The 23,673-nt window shown below is 40.1% G+C and overlaps 1 protein-coding gene across 4 annotated transcripts in view; it reads left to right on the top strand.

Moving 5' to 3' along the window:
• The window catches only part of AKAP13 (A-kinase anchoring protein 13), a 325,968-nt gene that overhangs the window by 243,435 nt on the left and 58,860 nt on the right, over positions 1 to 23,673 (top strand). For 2 of the 4 annotated variants that reach the window (XM_084642496.1, XM_084642497.1), the window contains exons 13-17: positions 5,628 to 5,992; positions 9,219 to 9,272; positions 13,146 to 13,208; positions 16,159 to 16,351; positions 18,701 to 18,806. In XM_084642496.1, the coding sequence (XP_084498622.1) occupies positions 5,628 to 5,992; positions 9,219 to 9,272; positions 13,146 to 13,208; positions 16,159 to 16,351; positions 18,701 to 18,806 (781 nt within the window). The remainder of the gene's footprint in view (positions 1 to 5,627; positions 5,993 to 9,218; positions 9,273 to 13,145; positions 13,209 to 16,158; positions 16,352 to 18,700; positions 18,807 to 23,673) is intronic. The other 2 variants (XM_084642498.1, XM_084642499.1) reach the window with 2 other exon arrangements.

Genomic DNA, 23,673 nt, shown 5'->3' with positions numbered 1-23,673 from the left:
GAGTTACACTTGAACTGCTTGCTGCAGCAGCTGTTTGCTGCATGAAACGTCCATTCTTCATAGCAAGAGTTACTATACAAATACTCAGTGAAGTGAACGATAGCACTGGCTGGAAATCCAATATTAGTTGTTTAATATAGTCAGGAAACTGTAGGCAGAGCAGGGCCATGGCTATATGGAGCCTCCTGTGAACATCGGAAATTCTTGTAGTCTCCACAAGATTGTTAACATCTCATCCATTTTAAGCCCTGCTTCTGTTCAGGGGCTCCAGAGGCTTGAGGTCCTCTGAGCAGTCCATCTCTGTGAGATGCCTGGGACTGCAACTGACTATAGGTGTGTGTATATATGTTCTCATTACTGTGTGTTTTACCCATCTCCTATATTGTTCTGATTGGCACATGCAGGGTTGAGCATCACGCTCCAAAGAAACAAGAGCTTCTCAGTTAGAGGCCCTATCATCAAAGCACGACTTGTTTCTTCAGATACTTTGCAGTTGCTGGCATCCAAGAGTCATTTACACAATGAGCCCTAAGACTCCAGCAAAATGTCAGGCTCTATTCTAGTGTTTATTCCCATAGCCTAGTCATCCTCCTCCTCCTTCTCTAAAGAGCTATCTATGCAGTAGGCAGATATTGCAACATTCTCTTCTGTGAATGATTAATGTTGTCTAAGGTAATTTCCTGTCGTCTGTGTAACTCTATCTTCCTGGGGCATAACTAGTATTGCTTGCTCATATTAGCTTTTAAGCTCCCATTGACACTTAAAGTCACTATGTAGCTTGTGAACCTGCCCTTGCAAATATTATTAAGCAGATTACCTCTGAGAACCAGAGGTCACACCTGAGACTCTATTCCTTATCTTTTTTGAGCCACACAGCAGTCTTACAATTACAAGCTGTGGTACACTGCATACAACTAGAAAAGGAAGAGAAATCCTGTGGAGTATATCCTAAAGCTTCCAATCTTGCACATAGTTGGGCAGTAGACAGGGAGTCAGTGATATATAGAGATGTACAATGATCATTTTCATGAGTAGACAGTTTGGCCTTCACTTCCCAAAATGCTAATATGATTTAGGATTCTCCCAAAGACTTCCTCATGGGTGATGGCCCCATCTCACTAATTTTCTTTTCCTTCATCTATGATCTCTTTCTTTTCCCCAGAAGCTTCCACACTCCCCTGAACAACAGCATAAACAAAACAAAGGAAACTGTCTGTTTCTAAATTTAATGTTAAGACCCTCCCATTTTTTGGCACATATTAAGACCACATGACATTATTCTGGGGTTTTAAAATTCCCATCACCTTAATTAATCTGCTGTCCTTAAAAAGTTCCCAGGAGCTAGTGTATGATGATGTGGGATTTTGTTTTTTTAATTAGCTAACACTTGGGAGCCACGGTCATTGCTAGTTTAGTAATCACCCCCAACAGTGGGTCATCAGCAGGGTTAGAATTGAGCACCTCAGTTCATTAGCTGGAAGAAATAGTGGTCTGGACCTGCCACTACAGTGGGGTTGCATAGCACAGTTTACAAGTTCTGTTAACATAGATTTTTTTTTTTTATCTACTGTGATGGCTAAATTTAAAAAAAACAACCCTCTGTGTAGTGGTGGTGATGAATAGCTTATGACTATAAGGGCTTGTGATATTGAGAGGTTCCAGTGTTGTGTTGTGTGTGTTGCTTTCTGCGTTTGCATCATTATCTAGGGAATTTACATGCAACCGATAAGTGAGGCTAAAAGAGGATGTTTTGTTAATGGAGTGGAGGGACATTTTCTGCATTCCAAGTTTTGAATTTTGTACAGGTTTTTCCAACATGATGATTCCCATCCACATGTACAATCCCCTGTGCTGTACCATTCTCGTTTTTAAGCACTCAGTTATCATTGTTATTCCTAGTGCAGCTCTTATGGCTTTCTAATTAGCTATTCAAATTAGGGAGAGTAGACATGATGGGTCTAGTCCAGAGATCGACAACCTTTGGTACACGGCCTGTCAGGGAAATCCGCTTGCGGGCCGGGCCGGTTTGCTTACCTGCAGCGTCCGCAGGTTCGGCCGATCGCAGATCCCACTGGCCACGTTTCGCTGCTCCAGGCCAATGACGGCCTACATGCCAAAGGTTGCCCGATCCCTGCCCTACTTGCTTTTCGGCAAACAAGAAGTTAACTTCCTTAGACCGTGCGGATTACAGTCTGGGTTTAGGAAGGAAGGCCCAATCAGGCTTCCACACGCTAAGAACAGCTTGTTAAGGAAAGGAAGGTGCTTGAGAAGCCAGGAACCAACACTCCATTGTCTTGGGAATGGGCTGTCACCCAGACTCTGCTCTGAGTGTGTTTTTTTTAGTTTACGTAAAACCATGTTTTGTGTCTCTAATTGTAACTGTAACCCTCAAAACTTGAAGAATAAATTTGAGCAGGAAACCTTTTTGGCTGACAGATTGTTTCTTCCATTACTGAAACAACAGCCCACTCCAACAGATATTTTAAAGGTATTTAACTCAGTAACAGCAACAATGAGGTTAATTTTTAGGTAAAACAAAATCACTGAATAAAAGGTGAGCCTCCTACAGTTGTTTAGTTCCTCTGTTAATCTTCATTGGAGCTGAAAAGTTGTTTTATGCTTTTCCTTAAAAGCTAACTCTTGTCTGCTATGTATGGATATTAAAAAGAGTACTTTTTATCAGCATAGGGTTTTTTCACAGCACCCTTAGCCAAAACGTTCCTTCCCCAAACTGTTGTGTGATGCACTGAATGCCCTTGACCACCACAGAAGAGGCTGCATTTCAGTGATACTGCATGTATATAATTTGTAAAGCACCTTGGGATGTATGTATAATAATATTATTTGCACTGAACTCATCTAGAAAGGAATTGGATTCACATCTGACCGACAGATCGCTTGGACAGCTTAACTTTTATTTCACATTTAAACAATAATGATAATTCCTAAACAGCACTTCTCATTTGTAAATCTCAAACCATTTTACAGAGGAGGGGTCAGTATCATTATCACCATTTTACAGATTGAGAAGCTGAGACTCAGGGAGATGAAGTGTCTTGTTCAAGATCACCCATTGGCAGCCCTGGGAATGGAATCCAAGTTTCCTGTGTCCCACTCTGGTGCTATATCCACTAGGCCACATTTGGTCCCTGTTAGTTTTGGCTCTTTAAAATTCTTTGTCTTACAAGAAGGGAGTGTCTTTTTTAAAATAGGAAATCAGTGTTATTTAGGAGAACTTTTCCTGAAGAACAGGAGGGATATTAGAGCCATGACTGTACGCTGCAGGCTCAAGCAACTTGTACCTTGTTTTTTTTTACTAAACCAGTCTAAGAGATGAAGGCAAAACCATAAATGAACCAAATGTATCTCACATTTTTAAATTATATTTTGATTCTGTCCAGCTGTAATTTAAGAAACAAGCAAGTGCATATATGAAGGAAAGTAATTCTGATTTTTTTAAAATAGGGATTTTTTGTTTTAGTAAATTATTTTCATTTGGAAAATAAAAATCCCTTTGCCTGTTTTGGAGTTAGACAGCAAAACATAGTAATTTAGCAGTTGCGCACTATATGCATTCCTTTTGCGTCCAGGATTAATGTCTTTTAACTAACTGCACCCTTCTGGTGGTCAGCCAGGATGCAATCTTCCTTCCCTTCAGGGACACCACCCTAATTATGACAACAGCTTCCTGTGACCCGGAAAAGAAACCAACTATTTCCTTCTCTAATAAAGTATTGTTCTCATCATAACTACTAAGTAATTTGTCTGGATTTAGGCAGTTCAATAAACTCCCATCATGACATGCAAATGCTAGCTACCATCCATGATGTAAAAAACAAACAAAAAAAAAATCAGTGACTTTATCAGGCTGCTTTTCCAGTTTTTTTCTGTTTGTTTTGTTTCACCCCAAACCGCATTTTAATAATATACTGTAATATACTTTTTCTAACACTACATCATAATTTTGTCACTGGAATATATTTACACAAAAATTATCTTTAATGGCTGATATTCCTTATCTTGACACACAGATCACTGAATTATTTCAACCAAAAATATATACTTACAGTGTGTGGGGGGGAAAGTATTACTCATGCAGTCTCCTCTGTGGATATTGGCTTTTGATGGATGTGTTTGGGGGTAAGAATGTGGAAGCATTTCTTTAATACATGTCTTAAAAAATGTATCTTGTGCTCATTAAACTGATGCAAGAAGCAGGGCTAACGCCCACCAAACTTGTCAGTAAATTTTGAAGTATTTTACCGATGACTGTTTTCAAATACCTCATACTCCCTTTTTAATTGCCATAGCAGCTTTTAGCTGATATTTTTGTTCTGGTACAAATGCAGAACAGAAACATGCAGGCTCTGGAGTGGTCTAATTGCCTGATTTTTAAAGAGCCCACAATGCTGGACTTTGAGATGCCCCATAGTGGGAATGTGGTAATGGCGTTTGTGTTCATGTTCATCCCTGTTGTCTGTTGCATTTGTAAAGGCACATCTCTCATCTGACAATTGAATTTGGTATTCTGTTATCTTTTTGCAAATGAGATTTGACAGACTGCAGCTCCTCGAATGCTCAGTTCCTGGTGAGTATCAGTGAGCCTGCTAGTTGAAAGCAGTTAGCCACTGTGGCTTTGGTGAATAGTCCATTATATACGACTGGATGGATCATTCTGAATATTATTTTTTTAAATGATACAGTGCTGGGCTCTGCAGGAGTATACATTGAAACTTCCACTTTGGCCTTTTGTCTGAAAGTGATATCATCAACATGCTTGTGTTTTTTATACTAGCCACTGGGAACACAGGATAATCACAGACTTGCTTTAGGATGTATTGTCAGAATGTGGCCAATAGCCAAATAGAGCTAGCTTGGGTTCCACTTACTGCTTTTGGAGCAAACTAAACCCAAGATTACAGTATGAATAAAGACCCGTCCCACAAGACGGCCAATCCTGTGGAACAGTATTTTTCAATTATAGTTGGATTTGACAAATGCTGAAAATCCTGACATTAACTTTTTGATAAATGGAAGGTGGTTGGGGGAGGGGACTAATCCTTTTGTGTGTGTGAGTGTATGTGTGTGTTTGTTTATGCTACTGACTAATGTTCAGTTTGTGCTGTATGGTGCAGTGGAACAGTACATTAGCCTTTCTGCTGTAATGACTAAAAGCTACAAATCTGGTTCAGCTCATACAAAGACGACTGAGTTTGCTGACTGAAGTCATATGACCTAGCAATCATCTGTGCCCATCATTTAAACTACATAAGTATTTGGCAGGCTTACAAATCTTTGCCTGGTAAAATGCTTTAGGATTGGAAATGCAGGAGAAGCTACAGTGTAGGGTTACAATGCATTGACAGAACTGTGAGAGTGACATTAGTAGAATAGCAGGAAGTGCTGTAGTGTCAGGACTGGATTGCGTTGGCAGAACTGAGTAGGGAGCCCAACTTTACAGTAGCAGGATGAGTTATTGGGTAGGATAAGACAAGAGAGCAAAGTTGTAGAGGGTGACTTACGCAAAAAAGAAGAAACAGGCCTAGCTTTTGTGATGACTGGCTCTGGCCAGGGCTATCAGTTGAGACCTCTCTTAGCTAAGGTTCATGTTTTTATTTTTGCTGTAGCAGCCTGAAGAGGAACCGTGTGCTTGTGATGTCACCAGTTACAGCTCATCAGCAGATGACACAGTGTCTTTGGAGAGGAATTCCTCCCTTGGGAGTGACATATCCCTTCCACATGCTCTAAACCTCAACAGGCCTAAGGAGAGGCACACTGTGGATGGCAGCTGCATTAACATGGGAGCCGCAGGGGGACGGGAGAGTGAACTTGGTGGCTCAGGCGAGATGGAAGAAGAGATGGACAGTATTACAGAAGTGCCTACCCACTCCTCTGTCTTAAGAAATTCCATGCGACCACTGTCACCATTCCGACGGCACAGCTGGGGGCCAGGGAAGAATGCTGCCAATGAGGCAGAAATCAATCACAGGAGGTGAGTGAAGGGTTGTTTAAAGCTGTTTATACATACACAAGCACATGCATGTGGGCTTTGTGGTTGGCATTTGAAGGATGTGCAAAAACACAGAAAAGTGAGGTCATTCTATGAACTCTGAGGAAAGAGAGAGAGAACCACCTACTACCAAAAAAAAAAAAATACCCCTCAAACAAACTAATCTTCCTGATTTTAATTACATGTTGAATTAAAAGTACTTTATGTCTACAATATATTTTAGCTTTTCAGAGGACTTAGGTCCATATCTAAAGCCCATTGAAGTGAATGGAAACACCTTGACCAGTCCTTAATGTGAATTATCATCACCTGTTCCTATGCAGAGGGTTTTGCTAAAGGAAAGGTTATCTGAATGTTAAATCTAGGTGACCACAGAATAAACATAGCCACTATTAATCAGTAGGGTTCTTACATTAAGGTATTGTATAGGGTGTAAGTCTGTAATGGAAAAAGATAGACCTTCAGTCTTGGGACTGGGGTGGCCTATTTTTGACTCCTGATAGAATTGCATATAGAATGAAGTGGACAGACCTATACATTGTGCCTAGGGTGGTCTTCCAGTTTCCCCCTCTGCTCTCTCTCCTTTCAGAAAAGACTAGGGAATGCCACAAAGGCAAGGCTTGCCATGTACCTCTTTACATCAACTACTGTGAAAAGTAATAATGTTGTTTTCCAGGACCATTCTTCCCTTGATCTCCAGTTGCAGCAAAATTCCACCCATAAAGTAATTGATTAGGAGTAAGCCCTCTACATTCTGAGTAACTATCAAGTTCTCTGACTCCCTTTGTACCCAGCATGTTCTTACGCGCATCAGCCTTTCTTCATTTACACCTCACAAAAGTTACTCTAGTTTTACATAGTCATTTAAGATCCTGGTTCTGTTGAAACCAAGTGAGTTTGACCGTTGATTTAATAGGACCAACATCCCTTTAGAGCCAGGGTAGTCAAAGTTTGTTCCCTAAGTCACATATGTTGGATACCACCCTCATCTGCAGTATGGATGTGTGGCTTGTTGGAGACTGCAAGTCCATCAGGAGTCAAATTGGAACCCATCCAGTTGGCTGCTGGGAGTTGTTGTTTTCATGGGTCACAGCTCCGTATTAACAAGTAACATGGCCAGAGTTGTCTGCATTATATTAAAACCAATAGGTGTCCTTTGGTTCCTGGTAAATTACCAGAGGGCAGAGTTCGGTGACCCCTGATTTAGAGATATTAGTCACCCTTTAATGCATGTGCATAAATCCCCTTGACATTTCTAAATGTTATTTGCACGCACTGAAGAGAAATAATAGATCCTTAAATTATAAGTTTTACCTCCTCTAAAGCTAAACTTGAGAAACCATTCAGTACTCGGAAAGTTATATGCATTGTTTGTTTTGTTATATGACTTTGTCACCCCTTCCTGGACTTCTTTCCAGGTCCCAGGATGACACACACACAAATAAAATCACACCAATATTTTAAAACAGTGAGAGAGGCAACTTCAGAGATCAAAGCCGGTTTATGACAGACTGAGTTTATAAAAAGAAAAGGAGTACTTGTGGCACCTTAGAGACTAACCAATTTATTTGAGCATGAGCTTTCGTGAGCTACAGCTCACTTCATCAGATGTATGCCGTGGAAACTGCAGCAGACTTTATATATTTAGAAAGATTTATTTTTATGTATTCAACTTATTATGTAAGGATTTCTGAGGGTAGTAAACTCTGCATAGTTGGCAATTACAGCTAATGCTAAGCAGATGGAGTTAAAAACTTCTGAATCAGAGGTTGGATGGATATGTTTGTGACATGGGAAAATATACCTACTGTAAATGATTGATATATTCCTTTTTAAGTAAAGAAACAGAGGAATTATTTTCATATTTTCACGTACATAGCCACCAATAGACAAGATGTATGTCTGGCTGAAAGGTGACTTGCAAAGGGAAAACCAGTTGGGGTTTTTCACTTTTTTGCTTATTTATGATGCATAAAGGCCTGAAAATTAAGTTTTATTCAAACCTAAATCTCTATTTGGTTGATTGGTTTTTGCTAATAACTATTTAACTAGAATACTTTTGTTGGGATTTAACTCCTCCATCCCTTCAGTTAAGGGCTGAGGGCCTGATCCGATTCCATTCAAGTCAAAGGTAGTCTTTCCATTGGCTATAATGAAAGCTGGATCAGGCCTTGAGAGAGCTGCCCATATGAGACTCTACCCTCCCTCCACGGGTCCTCTAGCAAAAGCAGGGAATAACAGATTTGATATTCTCTATATTTCTATCGTAAAAAATTAGTGGAGCATAATCTTTTTTATTAAAAGAAGAAGAAAGACCAAATCTGTTGAGCATTTTAAATATCTTTTAAAATATGGTTTTTAAAACATTTTTTTTCCTTTATAAATCTCCTGAAGAATACTTATAAGGCTCCAATGGAGCATGCTCATCCTTGGTAATTCTTAGAGTTCGTACTGAGTTTTATACAGCTCACATGGGGTGGATTGCAGCTCATATGGACATACCCAGCCAACTTACCTAGTTAGTTAGCTCAGGTGCAGGTACTGGAGCAGTACAGGATTCATGGTGGAATGTACAAGGCCACTTGGAACCCAGGGCAATTACTCAGATGGCCAGCCCACACTGGAATCGTGCTACCGTGCGTCACTGCACCTGTGCCCAAGTTAGCTGGATTATAGCTGGCTCGAGGATGTCTCCATGAGCTGCAGTCACACACCATGTTTTTGGCATTGACATGCCTTCAGATTGCCACTAATTGCCGAGTTTTTAATGCCCTTTTGAAGGAAAGAAAAAAATTAGATTTTTAATTTGATGGTCCTTTAGACTTTGTCTACACTACCACATAGAGGTGAGGGTTGCTAACAGTGGCTGCTGTTGAACTAGCACTGACTAGTTACTCCTTGTCTACACATGCAGCTGACCCATGATTGGCACCTGCTTATATGCAACCATTGTCAGTGGCCGTGATACTTTGTCTGGTAACAAGGCCTTACTGTGAAATAGAGGGAGAAAGATAACTTCACAGGAGACACATTGCTCCCTTAAGTGCTATAGTTTTTATACTTCCCTTTTCACTCCTTCCTTCTGCTGTTTGTTTGTTTTTTGGGGGAGGAGGGCGGGGGGGGAAGAATGGGTGTTTTCCCTTCAGCTGTCATTTGTTCATTTTGTTCCATTTCTCATCTCTGACCACTTTCCATGATTCATTTTCAGTTCAATGCGAGTTCTGGGGGATGGTATAAGGAAGCCTCCCATTCATAGGAGAAGGTACAGAGCCAACTAACTTGACTAACCATTTTGCATTTGAATGTCTACTAACTTCATACTCTCATGTTAGTTGATCCAGTTTAGATTCAGTACTTCTCGGAACATTTGTCTGATAGAGACACACATCCAATTTCATCCCTCTCACCCTTAGCCTGACACAGCCCCGTTTTTACAACTTTCGTGCAAGCTGCAAAGTCATTCTTTCTAGGGCTTCTAGTTGAGGGGGTGGGTTGAAGGATATTGGACATTGTGGATTGGAAGCATCCAACAAAATAATAAAATATTATATTATTATAAAAATTATTATAATAAAAGATTATATTATTATAAAAATTATTATAAAAATATATTTAGGACTGGAGGTTGAATTTAAATGGGCAAGTAATTGTTTATTTGTCTGTTCACTTTAATTATTCTTTAAAATATATCAAAATCCCTAGATCTCCAGGATAGGCACACAGGAACATATTTGAAACTAGTACAAAGGATACATAATACACTTGTTACACCTGTAGCAGCTGATTTGGTTAATTTTAACTTTCTGGGGGTTTTTTCTTTAACTCTGCCTCTTAAAAGCTGGAAAATGAGCATGACTTTCAAACCCATTTTTGTCCCTTTCTATCTGGCAAACATTTATGATTTCTTATCCTCCCCATACATATTTATTTATATGTATAAATAAAATAAGGACAAGGCAAACTTACCCCTGTTTCACTGTCGAAGCGTTAGCATGATTAGTTTATGTGGGTAGCAATGTTCACAGCTCAGGAAAGAGCTTTTTTAAAAAAACTGAGCGCTAGTTCTACACAAGCCCTGTGTAGGCCCTACAAAAATTGTTGCTGTTACTGTTAGATTTCTTGGAGGTGCATTAGGGGACCCTTCCTTTGCTCTCCATGGCCCCAGTTTTATGGGGAGTTTTGTTGTTTTTGGCCACCCCCCAGGCCTGTTAATTCCTTTGGTGTACCCACTTCTCTGACATTTTACTTATGATCGTGTCATTGTTTTGACTGGAGAGACTAAGTACCTGCTGTGTTGGTTCACTTCATGTGCCATGACGCTCGATCTGCTACTGCCACAGAGCATGGCTCTCTTGTGTACAGTAGTTTCCTAAGGCCTTGTCTATAGTAAAGGGGCTCAGCAAAATATTCCCACTAGTGCTATAACTGGTTCGGTTGCACCGGTGAGCATTTTTTTTCTACAAGATCTTTGGTTCTCTTCCTAGCTGTGTAGAGTGAAGCGTTAGCCCTTGACAAGCCTTTGACGTGGCCTTTGACCTTGACTCTTAGCTCCACAGAAGCACGCGCTCTCATGCCTTGCTGTAACATGCAGAAACCTAAATTCTCAAGCACGGCCTCAAGGAATTAGTGCTCTATGTGCCTTCTACAGTATCCTCCTTTTACAGTGCAACACAGACTGCACAGGCCTCAGTGAAGTATTTAGCATATCTAATTATGATTTCATAGCCTCTGAGAAGAGCAAGTGAAGGGGGAAATGGTGAGATTTCCTCTGTGATTCCCCTTGAGGCTCTCAATCCAGTATCTCTTCATGCTTGCTCACGCCTACTGATATCCTTATTATCTTCATTAATATACTAGACTTCAGGTTATTGATACACCCACCTTTAATGAAACGCTGTATACTCCATACTGCTCAGACTCCACTCTGCTCTGTACTTTGTAAGGTGGCATTCAAGGATTGCCTTGTGAGCGTATGCATGCTAACTGCTTTTTAACCAGTTGCACGGTGATATCCACCTGACTTCTACAGAGGAGCTTTGGGTCCCTATGCAAATCATAAAGAGAATGCGTTTCAAGTTGACCACTTATTATCACTACTTACCTTTGCAATTTAGGTCAGATTCTTTAGTCAATATACTCTCATTCTATCTCTTTACCACTGCCCCAGCCCTGTTGATACCCTACAAGCTAGTGCTGGAGAGAAGACAATGGCACAGCCTCAAACTAATTCCGATCTGTAGCTGGTCACACAAATGGCTCTTCCCTCTTTACCCTCCACAACCCCCCCCCAACCTTCTGCCAAGGGTTTGTATATATTGTATGACGAGCCACTGTCTTCACTTTTGCGTAGTGTTGCCAATTGATTGTGGGTGGCTCACCAGCAGGATTATAATTCTATATGTCTGTGTTTTCCACAGCTTTTGCCAAGAATTTTTATTCCTCTCTGGGACCTTCTGCCATTTTCTCCAAGCCTCCTACTCCTTCATCTCTCAGTTATAGAGTTTCTGCCCTGCAGTTTTGTCGCCACACTATAAAATTAATATAGTTAAGAAATATATGTATGTAGAGAGATTTTATATATATATATACACACAGATCTTCAGAACTGTCTGCTGTAGGTCAGTTTTCATTGTGAAGGAAATTGGATACACTCTCCTTCCCCCACCTCACCCCCACAATACACACACAGCTGCATGAGTATGTTGAACCTTTGTCTTAAGGGACACACAGGTCATCTATGGGTGTCAGCAGACTCTGAAGGTGAGAGCAGCCATGGAGCTGTAAATGATGTGAGGTAATCGTAGTATACATACACTGTATGTACACTCGTAGTATACAATACACTGACTCCCTTTGTGACCTTGAGCAAGTGTCTTATCCCCTTTGTTTCAGATTCTCCATCTGTAAAATGGAGATACTTCCTTATCCTGCAGTGGTTTACTTAGCTGCTGATTATAATGCTCTTTAAAGGTTGTGCTTGTTACAGCAAGGTAATTGTTCATAATGGATCTTTATGGTAATATTTTGGAAGCCATCAGAAAAGATATTCTCTCTATATCTGACAGCCTGCAGAGCACAGGAGCTTCACGAACAGATGCGTCATGGCTAGGGCCCTAACAAATTTACGGTCCATTTTGGTCAATTTCACGGTCATAGGAATTTAAAAAATTGTAAATTTCATTATTTCAGATACTTAAATGTGAAATTTCACTGTGTTGTAATTGTAGGGCTCCTAAGCCAAAAAGGAGTTGTGGGGGTGGGTTGCAAGATTATTGTAGCGGGGGGGCTGCGGTACTGCTACCTTTTCTTCTGTGCTGCTGCCGGCGGCAGCGCTGCCTTCAGAGCTGGGCAGCTGGAGCACGGCGGCTGCTCGCCGGGAGCCCCGCTCTGAAGGCAGAGCTGCCGCCAGCAGCCGTGCAGAAGTACGGATGACGTGGTGTGATATCGCCGCCCTTCCTTCTGCGCTGCTGCCTTCAGAGCTGGGCTCCTTCCTGGCCAACAGCCGACACTCTCCGGCCACCCCGCTCTGAAGGCAGTGCAGAAGTAAGGGTGGCAATACTGCGACCCCCCCACCCACCCCTACAATAACCTTGTGAGCCACCGACCCCCGCAACTGTCTTTTGGGACAGGACCCCCAATTTGAGAAACGCTGGTCTCCCCCTGTGAAATCTGTATAGTATAGGGTAAAAGTACACAAAAGACCAGATTTCACAGTCCGTGAAGTGTGAATTTGATAGGGTTCTAATTAGGACCCAATCGGCAACCTCAATATGAAACTACTTGGATTCCTGGACAAACTGCTGCTGGATACCCTCAGACTAAATACCATGGGTTCTTCAGTTAACTGTTCTTACTTATTTATTCATTTAAGTTCCTTGGCCCCGTTTCTGAGTACTTCCAGTTTTGCTTGGAGTGCTGGAACGGAGGAGGGACAAGAGAAAGATGGCTTTATGCCTCCATGCACTCCCTGTATTGTGGGGCTGCCAATCTGGTACCTTTCACCCACCATTAATTAACATACAATGTAAAAATCTTTCTAAAATTAAATAAGTTTAACCGAGTCCTGAAGCATTCCCTTTCTGTGACAATCCAGTAACTGCAGTCCTTTTCCTTTGTCTGCCTTTGATATCCCCAGTTTGAGCTGGTGTCCCTCTGGAGTACAGTACATTACCATGGGTGCTGACTTTAATTGTAGAAGGTATGGTATAAATAAATGTGCAACAGCAAAGGGGCATTGCAAATACAGTGTTGTCAGCTCTTTGTGTGGTAGTCTGTTTCTCTGCTGCTCTGGCTGGAATGCGCTTGTGTCCATTTGCTTTGCTGTTCCCCCCGAGTCATGTTTGGTGTTGGGTCCTCTAGAGAGTGAAGTACTCTCTGCTAGTCTTGAGTGTGAGAGAAGCTGCATTATTCACCTGGAGCTGCTTTTTTTCTGTGATGATTTTTAGGCGCATCTTTCCATACAATCAGAGCAATGAAAGTGACAGCAAAAGAATCTAAGCCAGAGTTAATAAGATACAGTTATGTTCTCCTCCAGACTGACTGATATTTTATAGGCATTTAAATTCATACAGACTGCTTCTAGTACAATTAGAGTTCTTTTTGCTATCTCTTGAGCAGAGAAGCTAATCATTTAAACCTCTCTAGAACAAAATCTGTTAACCACAGATTTGGTTTTCCCAGGCACTTAAAACTTGTGTGTCCTGTAGAAAGTCCAGAGTCAGAATTAATTATCACAGGTCAGATCCTCAACAGAGGTACATTGGCAGAGCTTCAGCTCTGGACCCAGATTTATTTTTGCCTCCAACAATTAAAGGTTAGAATTCTAAGTGTATTTTCTGGAAGCTAGATACCTCTGAAGTTTGAAATACAGATCATTTACTTTAGAACACTGATTTGAATGTGATCCAAATACAGTAGGTAAAAACCACAGATCATTATCAGCAGATGACTATTTGATGGCATGTCTGAAGTGAGTTGCTGTTCTTAGCCCTGTTATTAGAAGATAGATGTCAAGATCACAGCAAACTACCACCATGATTTTGGGCTGGAAGAATAAAAGCCAGTCCTCCCTAGATAATAGGAGTGGGACAGATTTCCCCTTGCAGATGTTTGGGAGTAAACTTTACAATGCATGCTATAGCTAAACACAATGCAATTAAAGGCTTTTGTGAATTGATAAAATTGCAGATTTCATGATTTGTCTCCCCTCTCATTTACTAACCTGAAAAAAATCTTTGGAAGCCAGATGTCTGAGTCTTCTGATTTAAGATTTACTTCAGCTTTTGCTTTCAAGATGATACATGTTTGTCAACCACCAGCTCCTCCAGGGATATGTAGAATACTAGTATCCATTTGGTGTCTACATGGATTTAAAGCTCCACTGGATGTGTAAATAATCTGTACATTACAAAGTATTTTTCTTTCCTTTTAACACGTTTTGAATGTTAACTCAGTAGTGAGTTGGATTTAATGATTAACCTTGAGTCCAAGTGTGTTGTACATATTAAGTGTTTTCTGTAAAACACGTGCTCCTCATCCAACCACAGCAAATTGTCATATAATATATGATGCATATAGAGGACAATCAAAAACATAAAAGTGTCACGGTAATTGACATCTTGTCTTCAGGCACTCATGGGTCATTAAATAGCAATTGATCTAACTCCAAAGTTTGAAAAAAGACGTGTTTTGAAATGCTAAGGTTATATAGCAGGATCCTATCCGAAAGATGTCAGGAGATGCCCTGGAACTAATTTGTTCATCTTTCACCTTTAGAAACGGGTTGAAATCCTCATTCATGTCAAAAATGAAAATGTGTGTATTGGTGTCATCTTTAGTTCCTACTGTATATTGGACCATAACAAAAGCCACCTTTCTCAGGGAAGGCCCTGGATCAGAATAGCAGAGTTTGCTGCACATGAGAATTGAGTTTCAGGGATAGAGCTCTGTTGGGGATCTAAGACTGGCATAGTTGGGGTAGGGTGACCCATATAGCAAGTGTGAAAAATTGGGACGGGGGTGGTGGGGTAATAGGAGCCTATATAAGAAAAAGCCCCAAATATCGGGACTGTCCCTATAAAATCCAGACATCTTGTCACCCTATTGGGGGCACTGCAGGTCAGGAATGAGGTGACTCTATAGATCTGTAGGCTGACCCAGGCCTGGAATTGCAAGGGATGCTGCAGGTCAGGATTGAGGTGCTGGATACAGTGCTTTTGATAGAACAGTGAGGCTGGGAAGATAATGTAATGTGTGGTGGCAGGGAATGGAGGTTGGCGTTGCAGGCGAGAATTGAGCTTCGCTAGCATGGCTCTTCGTAGGGAAAACTTGCATATCAGCAGCCGTCACTGTGGCTGAGTCTGGCCAACTCTTTCATAAGCACCAAGGTTGCAGACAAATGCTTTTTGTTTTGTTTTAAGTGATCTTGTCTGACTCAGTTGGATAACCTAGCTGCAGAGGCAAAAGCTGAAATGTGATTCATTGGCCGATGGAGACTGTACTTATTTAATACTTAGATTTTGGTACTGATGCCCTGCTTTCTGCCAAAGCCTTGTACAGTGGCAAATGCTAAGCAGCATCAAGGAACATCTCTGCGAAGAAGAGTTGTACACATTCAATATATTGCTGTCTATAAACCAATAGCTTCGTAGGTGTAATAGGATAGAGAATATTTCAGCATAGAACATCTGTTCAGGGCAAATAGCATCAGGGTATACCAGCTATGTCTAGCTTAAATTGAACCACATCCAGTATATCTTTTAAAGCTGAGAAAATGAATGAGTGGAAATAAGCACACCTAAAAAAGCTCCCAGTATTTCTTTTGCACTGTTCAAGAGAGGGAGAAGGAGTCCAATAACACGGAAATGTATTGGTCCATTATTCTCACGCAACCATTTGCCTGAGTGTACCAAGATACTGCTGTCTGCAGTGAAAGGGATATAATTATTAAATCACACCACAAGCAGCTACCTGCACTAGGTCACGTATATTACTCAAGGAAGTAACACAAACTGAGGGAATAATATGTTTTTCACTCCACGGAGAATGTCGAGGTTGCATCCTCTTTGAATTAGAACGTGGCTCATGCACACATTGTATATTAAAGCATTAAAAATTTTCAGGGTCTAACCTCTCTGATTTTTCTTCAGTTACAGCCTAGAAGGCCTTGCAGGAGACTCTGATGATAACAAGAAGCCCTCCTCAAATTTAGAGACTTCCTCTTTGAGTTCCAAAGACCTCAGGCGAAGTCCACTTGCTAATGATGAACGTGGCTCCTTGGTCTCACTCACTGAAGAGGAAGTAGAATCTGAGCAGGGGGAAATCAGAGGGTTTGACCATCAGGTAAAGCTGTACTTTTCTTATTGTTGGGTTTTCATAAAACTCTAAATCAAAGTCTCCCAAACTTTGCCCAAGTGAGGGTCTCCTTTGCATGCATAATACAGAGATATTTTCATCTTTAATGTAGAGATATGCCTGGCAAAGGCTAAAAGATGCATCACTCCCACTTGATCAAAGCAGACTTGTTACTCAGCTATAGAAGCAGCATGGTTAGACCCTAGGACAGGGAACAAGCAACTCCTGAGTTCTCTGCTACTGACTGGATGGTCTTGGAAAAGTCACTTTGCTTCTGTAAAATGGAGTTAATAACACTTCTCCCATAGCGGTGTTATGAGGTTTAAAAAAATGAATGTTTGTGTGGCACTTTGAAGATGTGAAGCATATATAAGTACTACATATTATTTTATCTGTTAAGTTTTTTAGGTTTATACCTATAATGTAGAAGAAAATGAGGACCTTTCTCTTTCATAATAACCCGTATTCTGATTTTTTTAATGGTCTCACCCTACTGTTACAAGCAGCAACTAAATGCAATATCACAGATGGAGAATTATGCAAATTTAGGTTCACCTTCTTGGAGAGGAGGTAGATGGGGATGATTTAATCTGGAGAGATGGGCCTGTGTTTTGTGGACATGTATCTTCAATCTGTTTTATTAAAAAGGCAAATATATTAAATGCATTGAATATCTGAAAGCCACACTTCCTCCCTAATACTTCTCTGGGCAGACACAAAAGAACTGGGGGTTATTCAGCTGCTCCTGTTTAACTGCCAGAGAAGGTCTTTGTTGACTGATCCTGGCACATTGATTTTCTGTGACATCTTCATGAGTCTCACACAGAGGAAATTGGTGTTGCTTGGTGCATCTGTCAGTTGAGCATCAAAGTGTTGTTGAAAGTGGCATTTGAGGCACAGCCTAAGTAAATCCTTACTTCCCAAGGTGAATGGAGTAACCAGGGCTCGTGAGAACTGATCTGTGAGAGCTGGCATTACGATGTGGGATTGTATCTCTTAGCCATTGTTTTGATGAATGGTATTCATTGAAAGTCCATCGTTACCGCTACATACCCTCCGTGTCAGACTCTTGCCATTTTGTACTGACAGCTGGTGTGTAACCTTGATTTGTGTGTTCCCAATTAATAGGCTAAGGATAAGAAATAGAACCAAACTGAACTCTTTAAGGTTCAAGCTTCTGGGGCAGTAACAGATTATTTCATGTAATGGAGGACTGTGAATGACACAATGAGGGACGGAATTAAAGACTTTACTTAAAATAAAATAATTAGTTAAAGCAGACAGGCATTACAGGGTAACCATACAGTGCATTTATACCCACATTCCAGGATAAAATGGTACATCCAGGGTGATCAGTCCCGAGATGAGAAGATTGAGTATATCATCATTTCTCTCTCTGGTACCCCAAATTAGCATACTACTCTTTATATAATCAATTATAACACCCCTTAATTAATTAGCATTAGGTCTACCTTTTACTGTATTTACCATAATTAATATTTTCTGCTTTCTCATTGGTTGTTTAACATTACACATAATCTTTCTTAATATCTATGTAAATATCATTCCAATAACTATCAGTACAGATAGCATTCTTCCAAAACATTCACATTTTGTCTACAACACTTGTTAAAACTAGTTAAAACCAAAATCTGTTTACAACGCGGCCTAGGATTGTGTCCAAATTTATCTCTAACTTGCCTCTAAATTATCTCACTTTACTCACATTTTACTAGGCCTTATTATTATCAAGCCAAAATTTAAGGCCCAAAAGCATATTTTCTACTTATATTTCAGCACATTTCTATTTAACATAAGCAAATATCATCTACAGCTGGAGGGGTTGAAATCACAGCGGTATTTTCATTGGTCATCAGACAACAAACATACATTTTATTGGCTTGCCAGAGAGGGAAGCACCCTGTGCTTGCCTCTATTTTTGTTACATACTTACATTTGCAAAAAGAAAAGGAGTACTTGTGGTTAGAGACTAACCAATTTATTCTCTGAGGTGCCACAAGTACTCCTTTTCTTTTTGCAAATACAGACTAACACGGCTGTTACTCTGATACTTACATTTGTTTCCCATTTTTAAAGACGTTGCACTTCACTTTTACAATTCATGTGTGTTTTTGTCATGCTGCAATTCACCATTTTGGTGCCCTACCACACTAGTTGGGCCCATCCCTTTGGGGAAGATATTCTTGAATGTTTTAATGTTCCAGTGTTAAAGGGATAGGCAACTAATACATTTAAACACTAGACTGTAGTCTGCAGTTGGGGTGAGGGCATTGCTTGGCATATCTGCTTAATAGAGGTTTTTTTTCTATCCCATAGACACGCCAAAGATCACAGCCACATGGATTTAGTTTCTGTACTTCTGCCACTTCTCCGCTGACCAAATCTATTTCGCTAATGACAATCACTCAACCAGGACTAGACAGTGAGTAAACATGACTTTCCATATGCAGTATTCATGTATCCCTTGCTAACTCCCCAAGATAGAATCCCCCCCAACTTTTTCTGTCTTTCTTTCTGTCTTATTACTTGAAGTAGAGGTACGCTTCTCCACTGCATTTAATTACAAAAAAGGGGCATCTCTCATTTAGACCCAAATTTACCACCTTGCATACATAGAATTATTTTACTCTGTTAACATAAATTATTGGTATCAGAACTGATGTTTCTTGAGTATATTATAAAAAACTGATTATGTTCATGATAAATCCTATATCCTTTTTGAATTTCTTCCTCTGCTGTTACTATAATGCTTCCTCATTTGAAGTATTTCTTTTCCGTATCTTGGAGAGTTGAGAGATGTAGAGATATAGAATTTGAATCATCTGTATCCTTCAGGAGAAATGCCATAAGACTACTCTTAAGGCCGGAGAGGGAATGTCTTCATGATATTTGTTCTCTAAAGGAGTTTATTCATTAATATTCCTGTTACCCAAATCAACCTTTCTGTGCGTTGAAGGGCATAACTTCAAGTTGCATGCTTTGAGGAGAAGCAACAGATGCAGAAGTGAAATGTCAAAAGTCTGGGGTGCTTTTCTTAAGTTAATTTCAGTGAAAAGAATAAGTAGTTTGCAAAGTCTTCTTTATTCCAGATGTACTTGAGAAGATCACACACTTCTCCTCACTAAGTGTTGGCCAGGCAGTATGTTTGGTCTGCTTTTATACAATTCCTCATTGGCTTTATGAGACCAGCTCTGAGCTTTTTCTCATTACTGAAATGCATATGATCTATGGTTGATTCTTCAGTCTTTACATATTGTGGATTACATTTTACTAAAAATAACCTGTCTGTTTTTGGCCCATTTGTCAAAATCATCCAAACAAAGTTAACAGTTACACCAGAGATTTGTTTGGCCTTACATTTATAAAAACCAATTCTGTCTCACCTAGATTCATCATGGGGCTCCTCCCCAGAACTCAGTGACAAAACAGCCATTCAGTGGGATCATCACACCCAAAAGGGCATGTTCCTAGCAAAAAGACACGCTTTAAAGTAGAGAGTTTTATTTCGTTTGGAAGCTTACAGGGAGAACCATACAGAGAGGGTGCCTTGTGACATTTTTAAGTTCAGTGCCCTCATTCTTCCATGATTAATAAGCATGTGGCTTAAAGGATGTGTCCCATAGCAACAGTAACCAAAACACCATGAAATCCATCCAATAAAAAAAACTACATCTTACTCTATATTATGTCATACCCTCTTTCCTCTTTTTGCTCAAGCCCTTCATTTTTTCTTTTAAGTAAACAGTTTGTTGGCATCATTTCCAGTTGCTAACTAAACACTAAATAGCACAGTCCCAAAAAAACAGACTTTTTTAGAGGACCAGAAAGCTTGGCAACCTAATGCTTTTCTCCCCATTACTTGGAAACTTTCTGTAGGGCTCACTGAGGAGATTGCATCAGGAGAAGACTTACGCCACCTCACTTTCAAGTAAACTCCGACCCATTTCATAAAGAGGTTTCCCTCATAATGCACATTACGGGTACCAGCAAGACCTGAACTGGGAGCAGATAAACTTGGTCACAAATCCCTCCCTTTGTTTTTGTCTAATTAATGTCGGCCCAACCAGAGCACGCTATATATGCAGGGAATGAAAGTGGTAACTCAAACAGGAGGCTATGGAAATTGAATATTGTTAATCAAACCAGTTTAGGGTAGAATAGTAGGGTCAGTCTGGTGGGCCAAATTATGGGCCTAAATTTTCAAGACTGTCTAACTTTCTGAGTGGCTAATTTGAGATACCTTAGAGAAGCCTGATTTACACTCAGCACTTTCTGAAAATCAGGTCCCTTTAAGATGCTTGAAGTTAGACAGCTAAAAAGTAAGGCATCCAAACTCATTAGTCATTTTGAAAATTTTTGTCATAAGGTCTGTTCGTAGCTCTGCCACTTATGAATGTGGAAACTTGGGCAAAACACTTCACTTTTCAGTGTCTCCATTTCATCATCATCATCATCATGGCAAATACCAAAGGGATGTAGCCTCCTTGTAGAACAAGCGCCACCCGGATCAGTCTTTAGCAAGGTCATCTTTAAAAGAGGCAGGATGATGATTCTTACCAGCCCAAGGGTGCATTGAGTCTTAGTGTTGGTGAAGTGCTTTTGTGTCTTTTGTTGGAGGATCTCACGGTATAATACATAACATCTATTGGATTTCCAAAACTGAACATCAATCCGTTCATTACTGCATACTTAGTTATACAAGAATAAATCTCAGTGATTTCATAGAAGTAAATAAAGTAAATAAAATCTAAAACAAGTTTAATTGTCCGTGATTATTCTGTCCACTTGAATAATTTTATAAGAACCCAAGAACAGCCATACTGGGTGAGACCAAAGGTCCATCTAGCCCAGTATCCTGTCTTCCATCAGTGACCAATGCCAGGTTCCCCAGAGGGAATGAACAGAACAGGTGTTCATCGAGTGATCAATCCCCTGTCGCCCATTCCCAGCTTCTGGCAAACAGAGGCTAGGGACACCATCCCTATGCATCCTGGCTAATAGCCATTGATGGACCTAACCTCCATGAATGTATCTAGTTCTTTTTTGAACCCTGTTATAGTCTTGGCCTTCACAACATCCTCTGGCAAGGAGTTTCACAGGTTGACTGTGCATTGTCTGAAGAAATACTTCCTTTTGTTTGTTTTAAACATGCTGCCTATTGATGTCATTTGGTGACCCCTAGTTCTTGTGTTATACTAGATGATATAAAATAAAGTGTATCCCAAACACTACAAGGTGCCTGGATGGGAAGAAAACAGCTTGTTTTGCACAAAAGCTTTAAAAATAAAACCCAAATGGGTAAATGTTTGGGGGATTTTGGCCTGATTTTGGTCTCTGCATGTGCTTTGTCATGTGTTGGTTTGGGAGCTGGTTGTAGAGTTGCACTTCCCCTCATCCCTCCAGATCTGTTGTTCCTGCCGCATCCACACTATCCTGAAGGAGTTGGCTGATGTGCACTTAGCATTCACAAATGCTAATGCTGCAGCATTTTATATAATCAGAGAGTTCACAAGAGCTGTTGGCTGGAATATGCTGAAGGCTGCTCCCAATTTTGAATAACACATTTCCAGTGAGGAGAATTGTTACAAAGTCAGGAACTTCTAAAAATAAAAATAACTAAACTGAAGCAGGAACTAAACCATGCCTGGGGAGCCTGTTCTCTCTACACTTAAAATATTGCGGCTCATCTTTGCTCTTCGAGAATAGTCTGACAAGATAGTAACCCAAAAAGGAGAAAAAATAATTATTCACCATCGTGGTTTTCAGAGCCAAGATGCAGGGAACATGAGCGATTTGTTTGTCCATCAGCAAGTTTAAGAGGATATGTGAATAAAACAAAAACTTAATTTTGTCTGCAAATGTCCCAGCTAAATGCCTTCCACTGGGAAATGCATCTCTGAGTGTTTTGCATTAAGCAGTACCATTGGTTCTTGAGTGTGTCACATGACCTTGACCAGTCCTTCCCATGCGTGGGCATATTGTCCAGTGACAGAGAAAACACTGCGGGAGATTTTTCATCATGTTGCTTGTTTTGTCTGGGTAATCCTGTGCATTCTGAATTTCCATTTTGTCTTAAGGTACAGAACCAAAAATATACAAGAGACTCTTTATAAATGGTCAAAAACACATTTGTGTTTTCTTCTCAGTTGTTTCTTTAAAACTGAAATTTGGTTCCTTAGCATTTGTTTCCTCTATTGTGCATGCAGGCATGCAAGTTTATGTGTGACAAAGGATTGCTCACAAGTTCTAGGATATATGCGCTGATTTGTTATTGTGGCATTGCTCAGAAAGGCAGAATTTTGTTGTAGGCATTGCTAGTATGCTTAAGAAAATAAAGCATTAAAGCTTTTATTGTTTTGTGTGGAAAAGGCATGAAGACTCAAAAGAATTACAATGATTTTGAAGAAAGGTTTTTAAAAGACAGGTCAATTTTTCCCCCCACCAGTTGTTCCTGTAGGTAGCTAACTATGTTACCTCCCTATTTTCTTTAGTAACTTCTTGCAGCTAACTGCAGTATTCCAAATTGATGTGCTATCTTATGTCTGCTTGGTTGCTCTTTAAAGAAAAGGCTACTTTTGCATGACTCTAAATTGCACTGGAAAGCAATTCCTCTCCATAAATCTGTAAAACTATGCACGTTTCAAGTTGAGTATCAGTCTTCCCTCTTTCTCCTTTTTGCCTCTATTTTCACATATGGAAAATCCCTTTAGTGTTTAATAGAAAATAATAGTCACTCTACAGTACTTAATAGGGAATCATATCTGTGCTGTAGAATTCTGTAGTATGGCTAGAAACTTGCAGGATTTAATAGAGAATCATACTCATCCTACAGGTTCATTAAGCGTAACTTTATAGAGTCCTACTAAATTGATATTGTTTTATCCCTATTAAATTCCATAGTTCTTTTCCATAAGAGCTATTATACCTGATAGGACATAATGCCTCTATTTCAAGAAAACTACTCTCTTTAGCCAAAGATTAGATGGTCTCCTGCTATTAAGACACTTCTCTTAAAATACATTAATTTAAAAAGCAAGTGCAGTAGAATGCTCCTCCTCTGTGGAGATTTACGAGAGTACTGAAATATGCCGGGAGTCATTGGCCCTGGTTCCTAGGAAAAAAAACAGACCAGGAGAGAAACATTGTCATTTCACAAACTGCATTAAAATAAGAAAAAAGCAAAACATTTAAGTATTTGACAGAATTATACTTATGAGTTTTTGCTAGCTTCAGTCCTGTTACAGGGGTCCACATCACGAAATAATTTGGCTCCCTAGTTGGCAGACTCA

The sequence above is a fragment of the Lepidochelys olivacea genome, assembly GCF_965140295.1.
Source record: "Lepidochelys olivacea isolate rLepOli2 genome assembly, chromosome: 10".
NCBI lineage: Eukaryota > Metazoa > Chordata > Testudines > Cheloniidae > Lepidochelys > Lepidochelys olivacea.
This window is presented reverse-complemented; position numbering and strand designations above follow the sequence as displayed.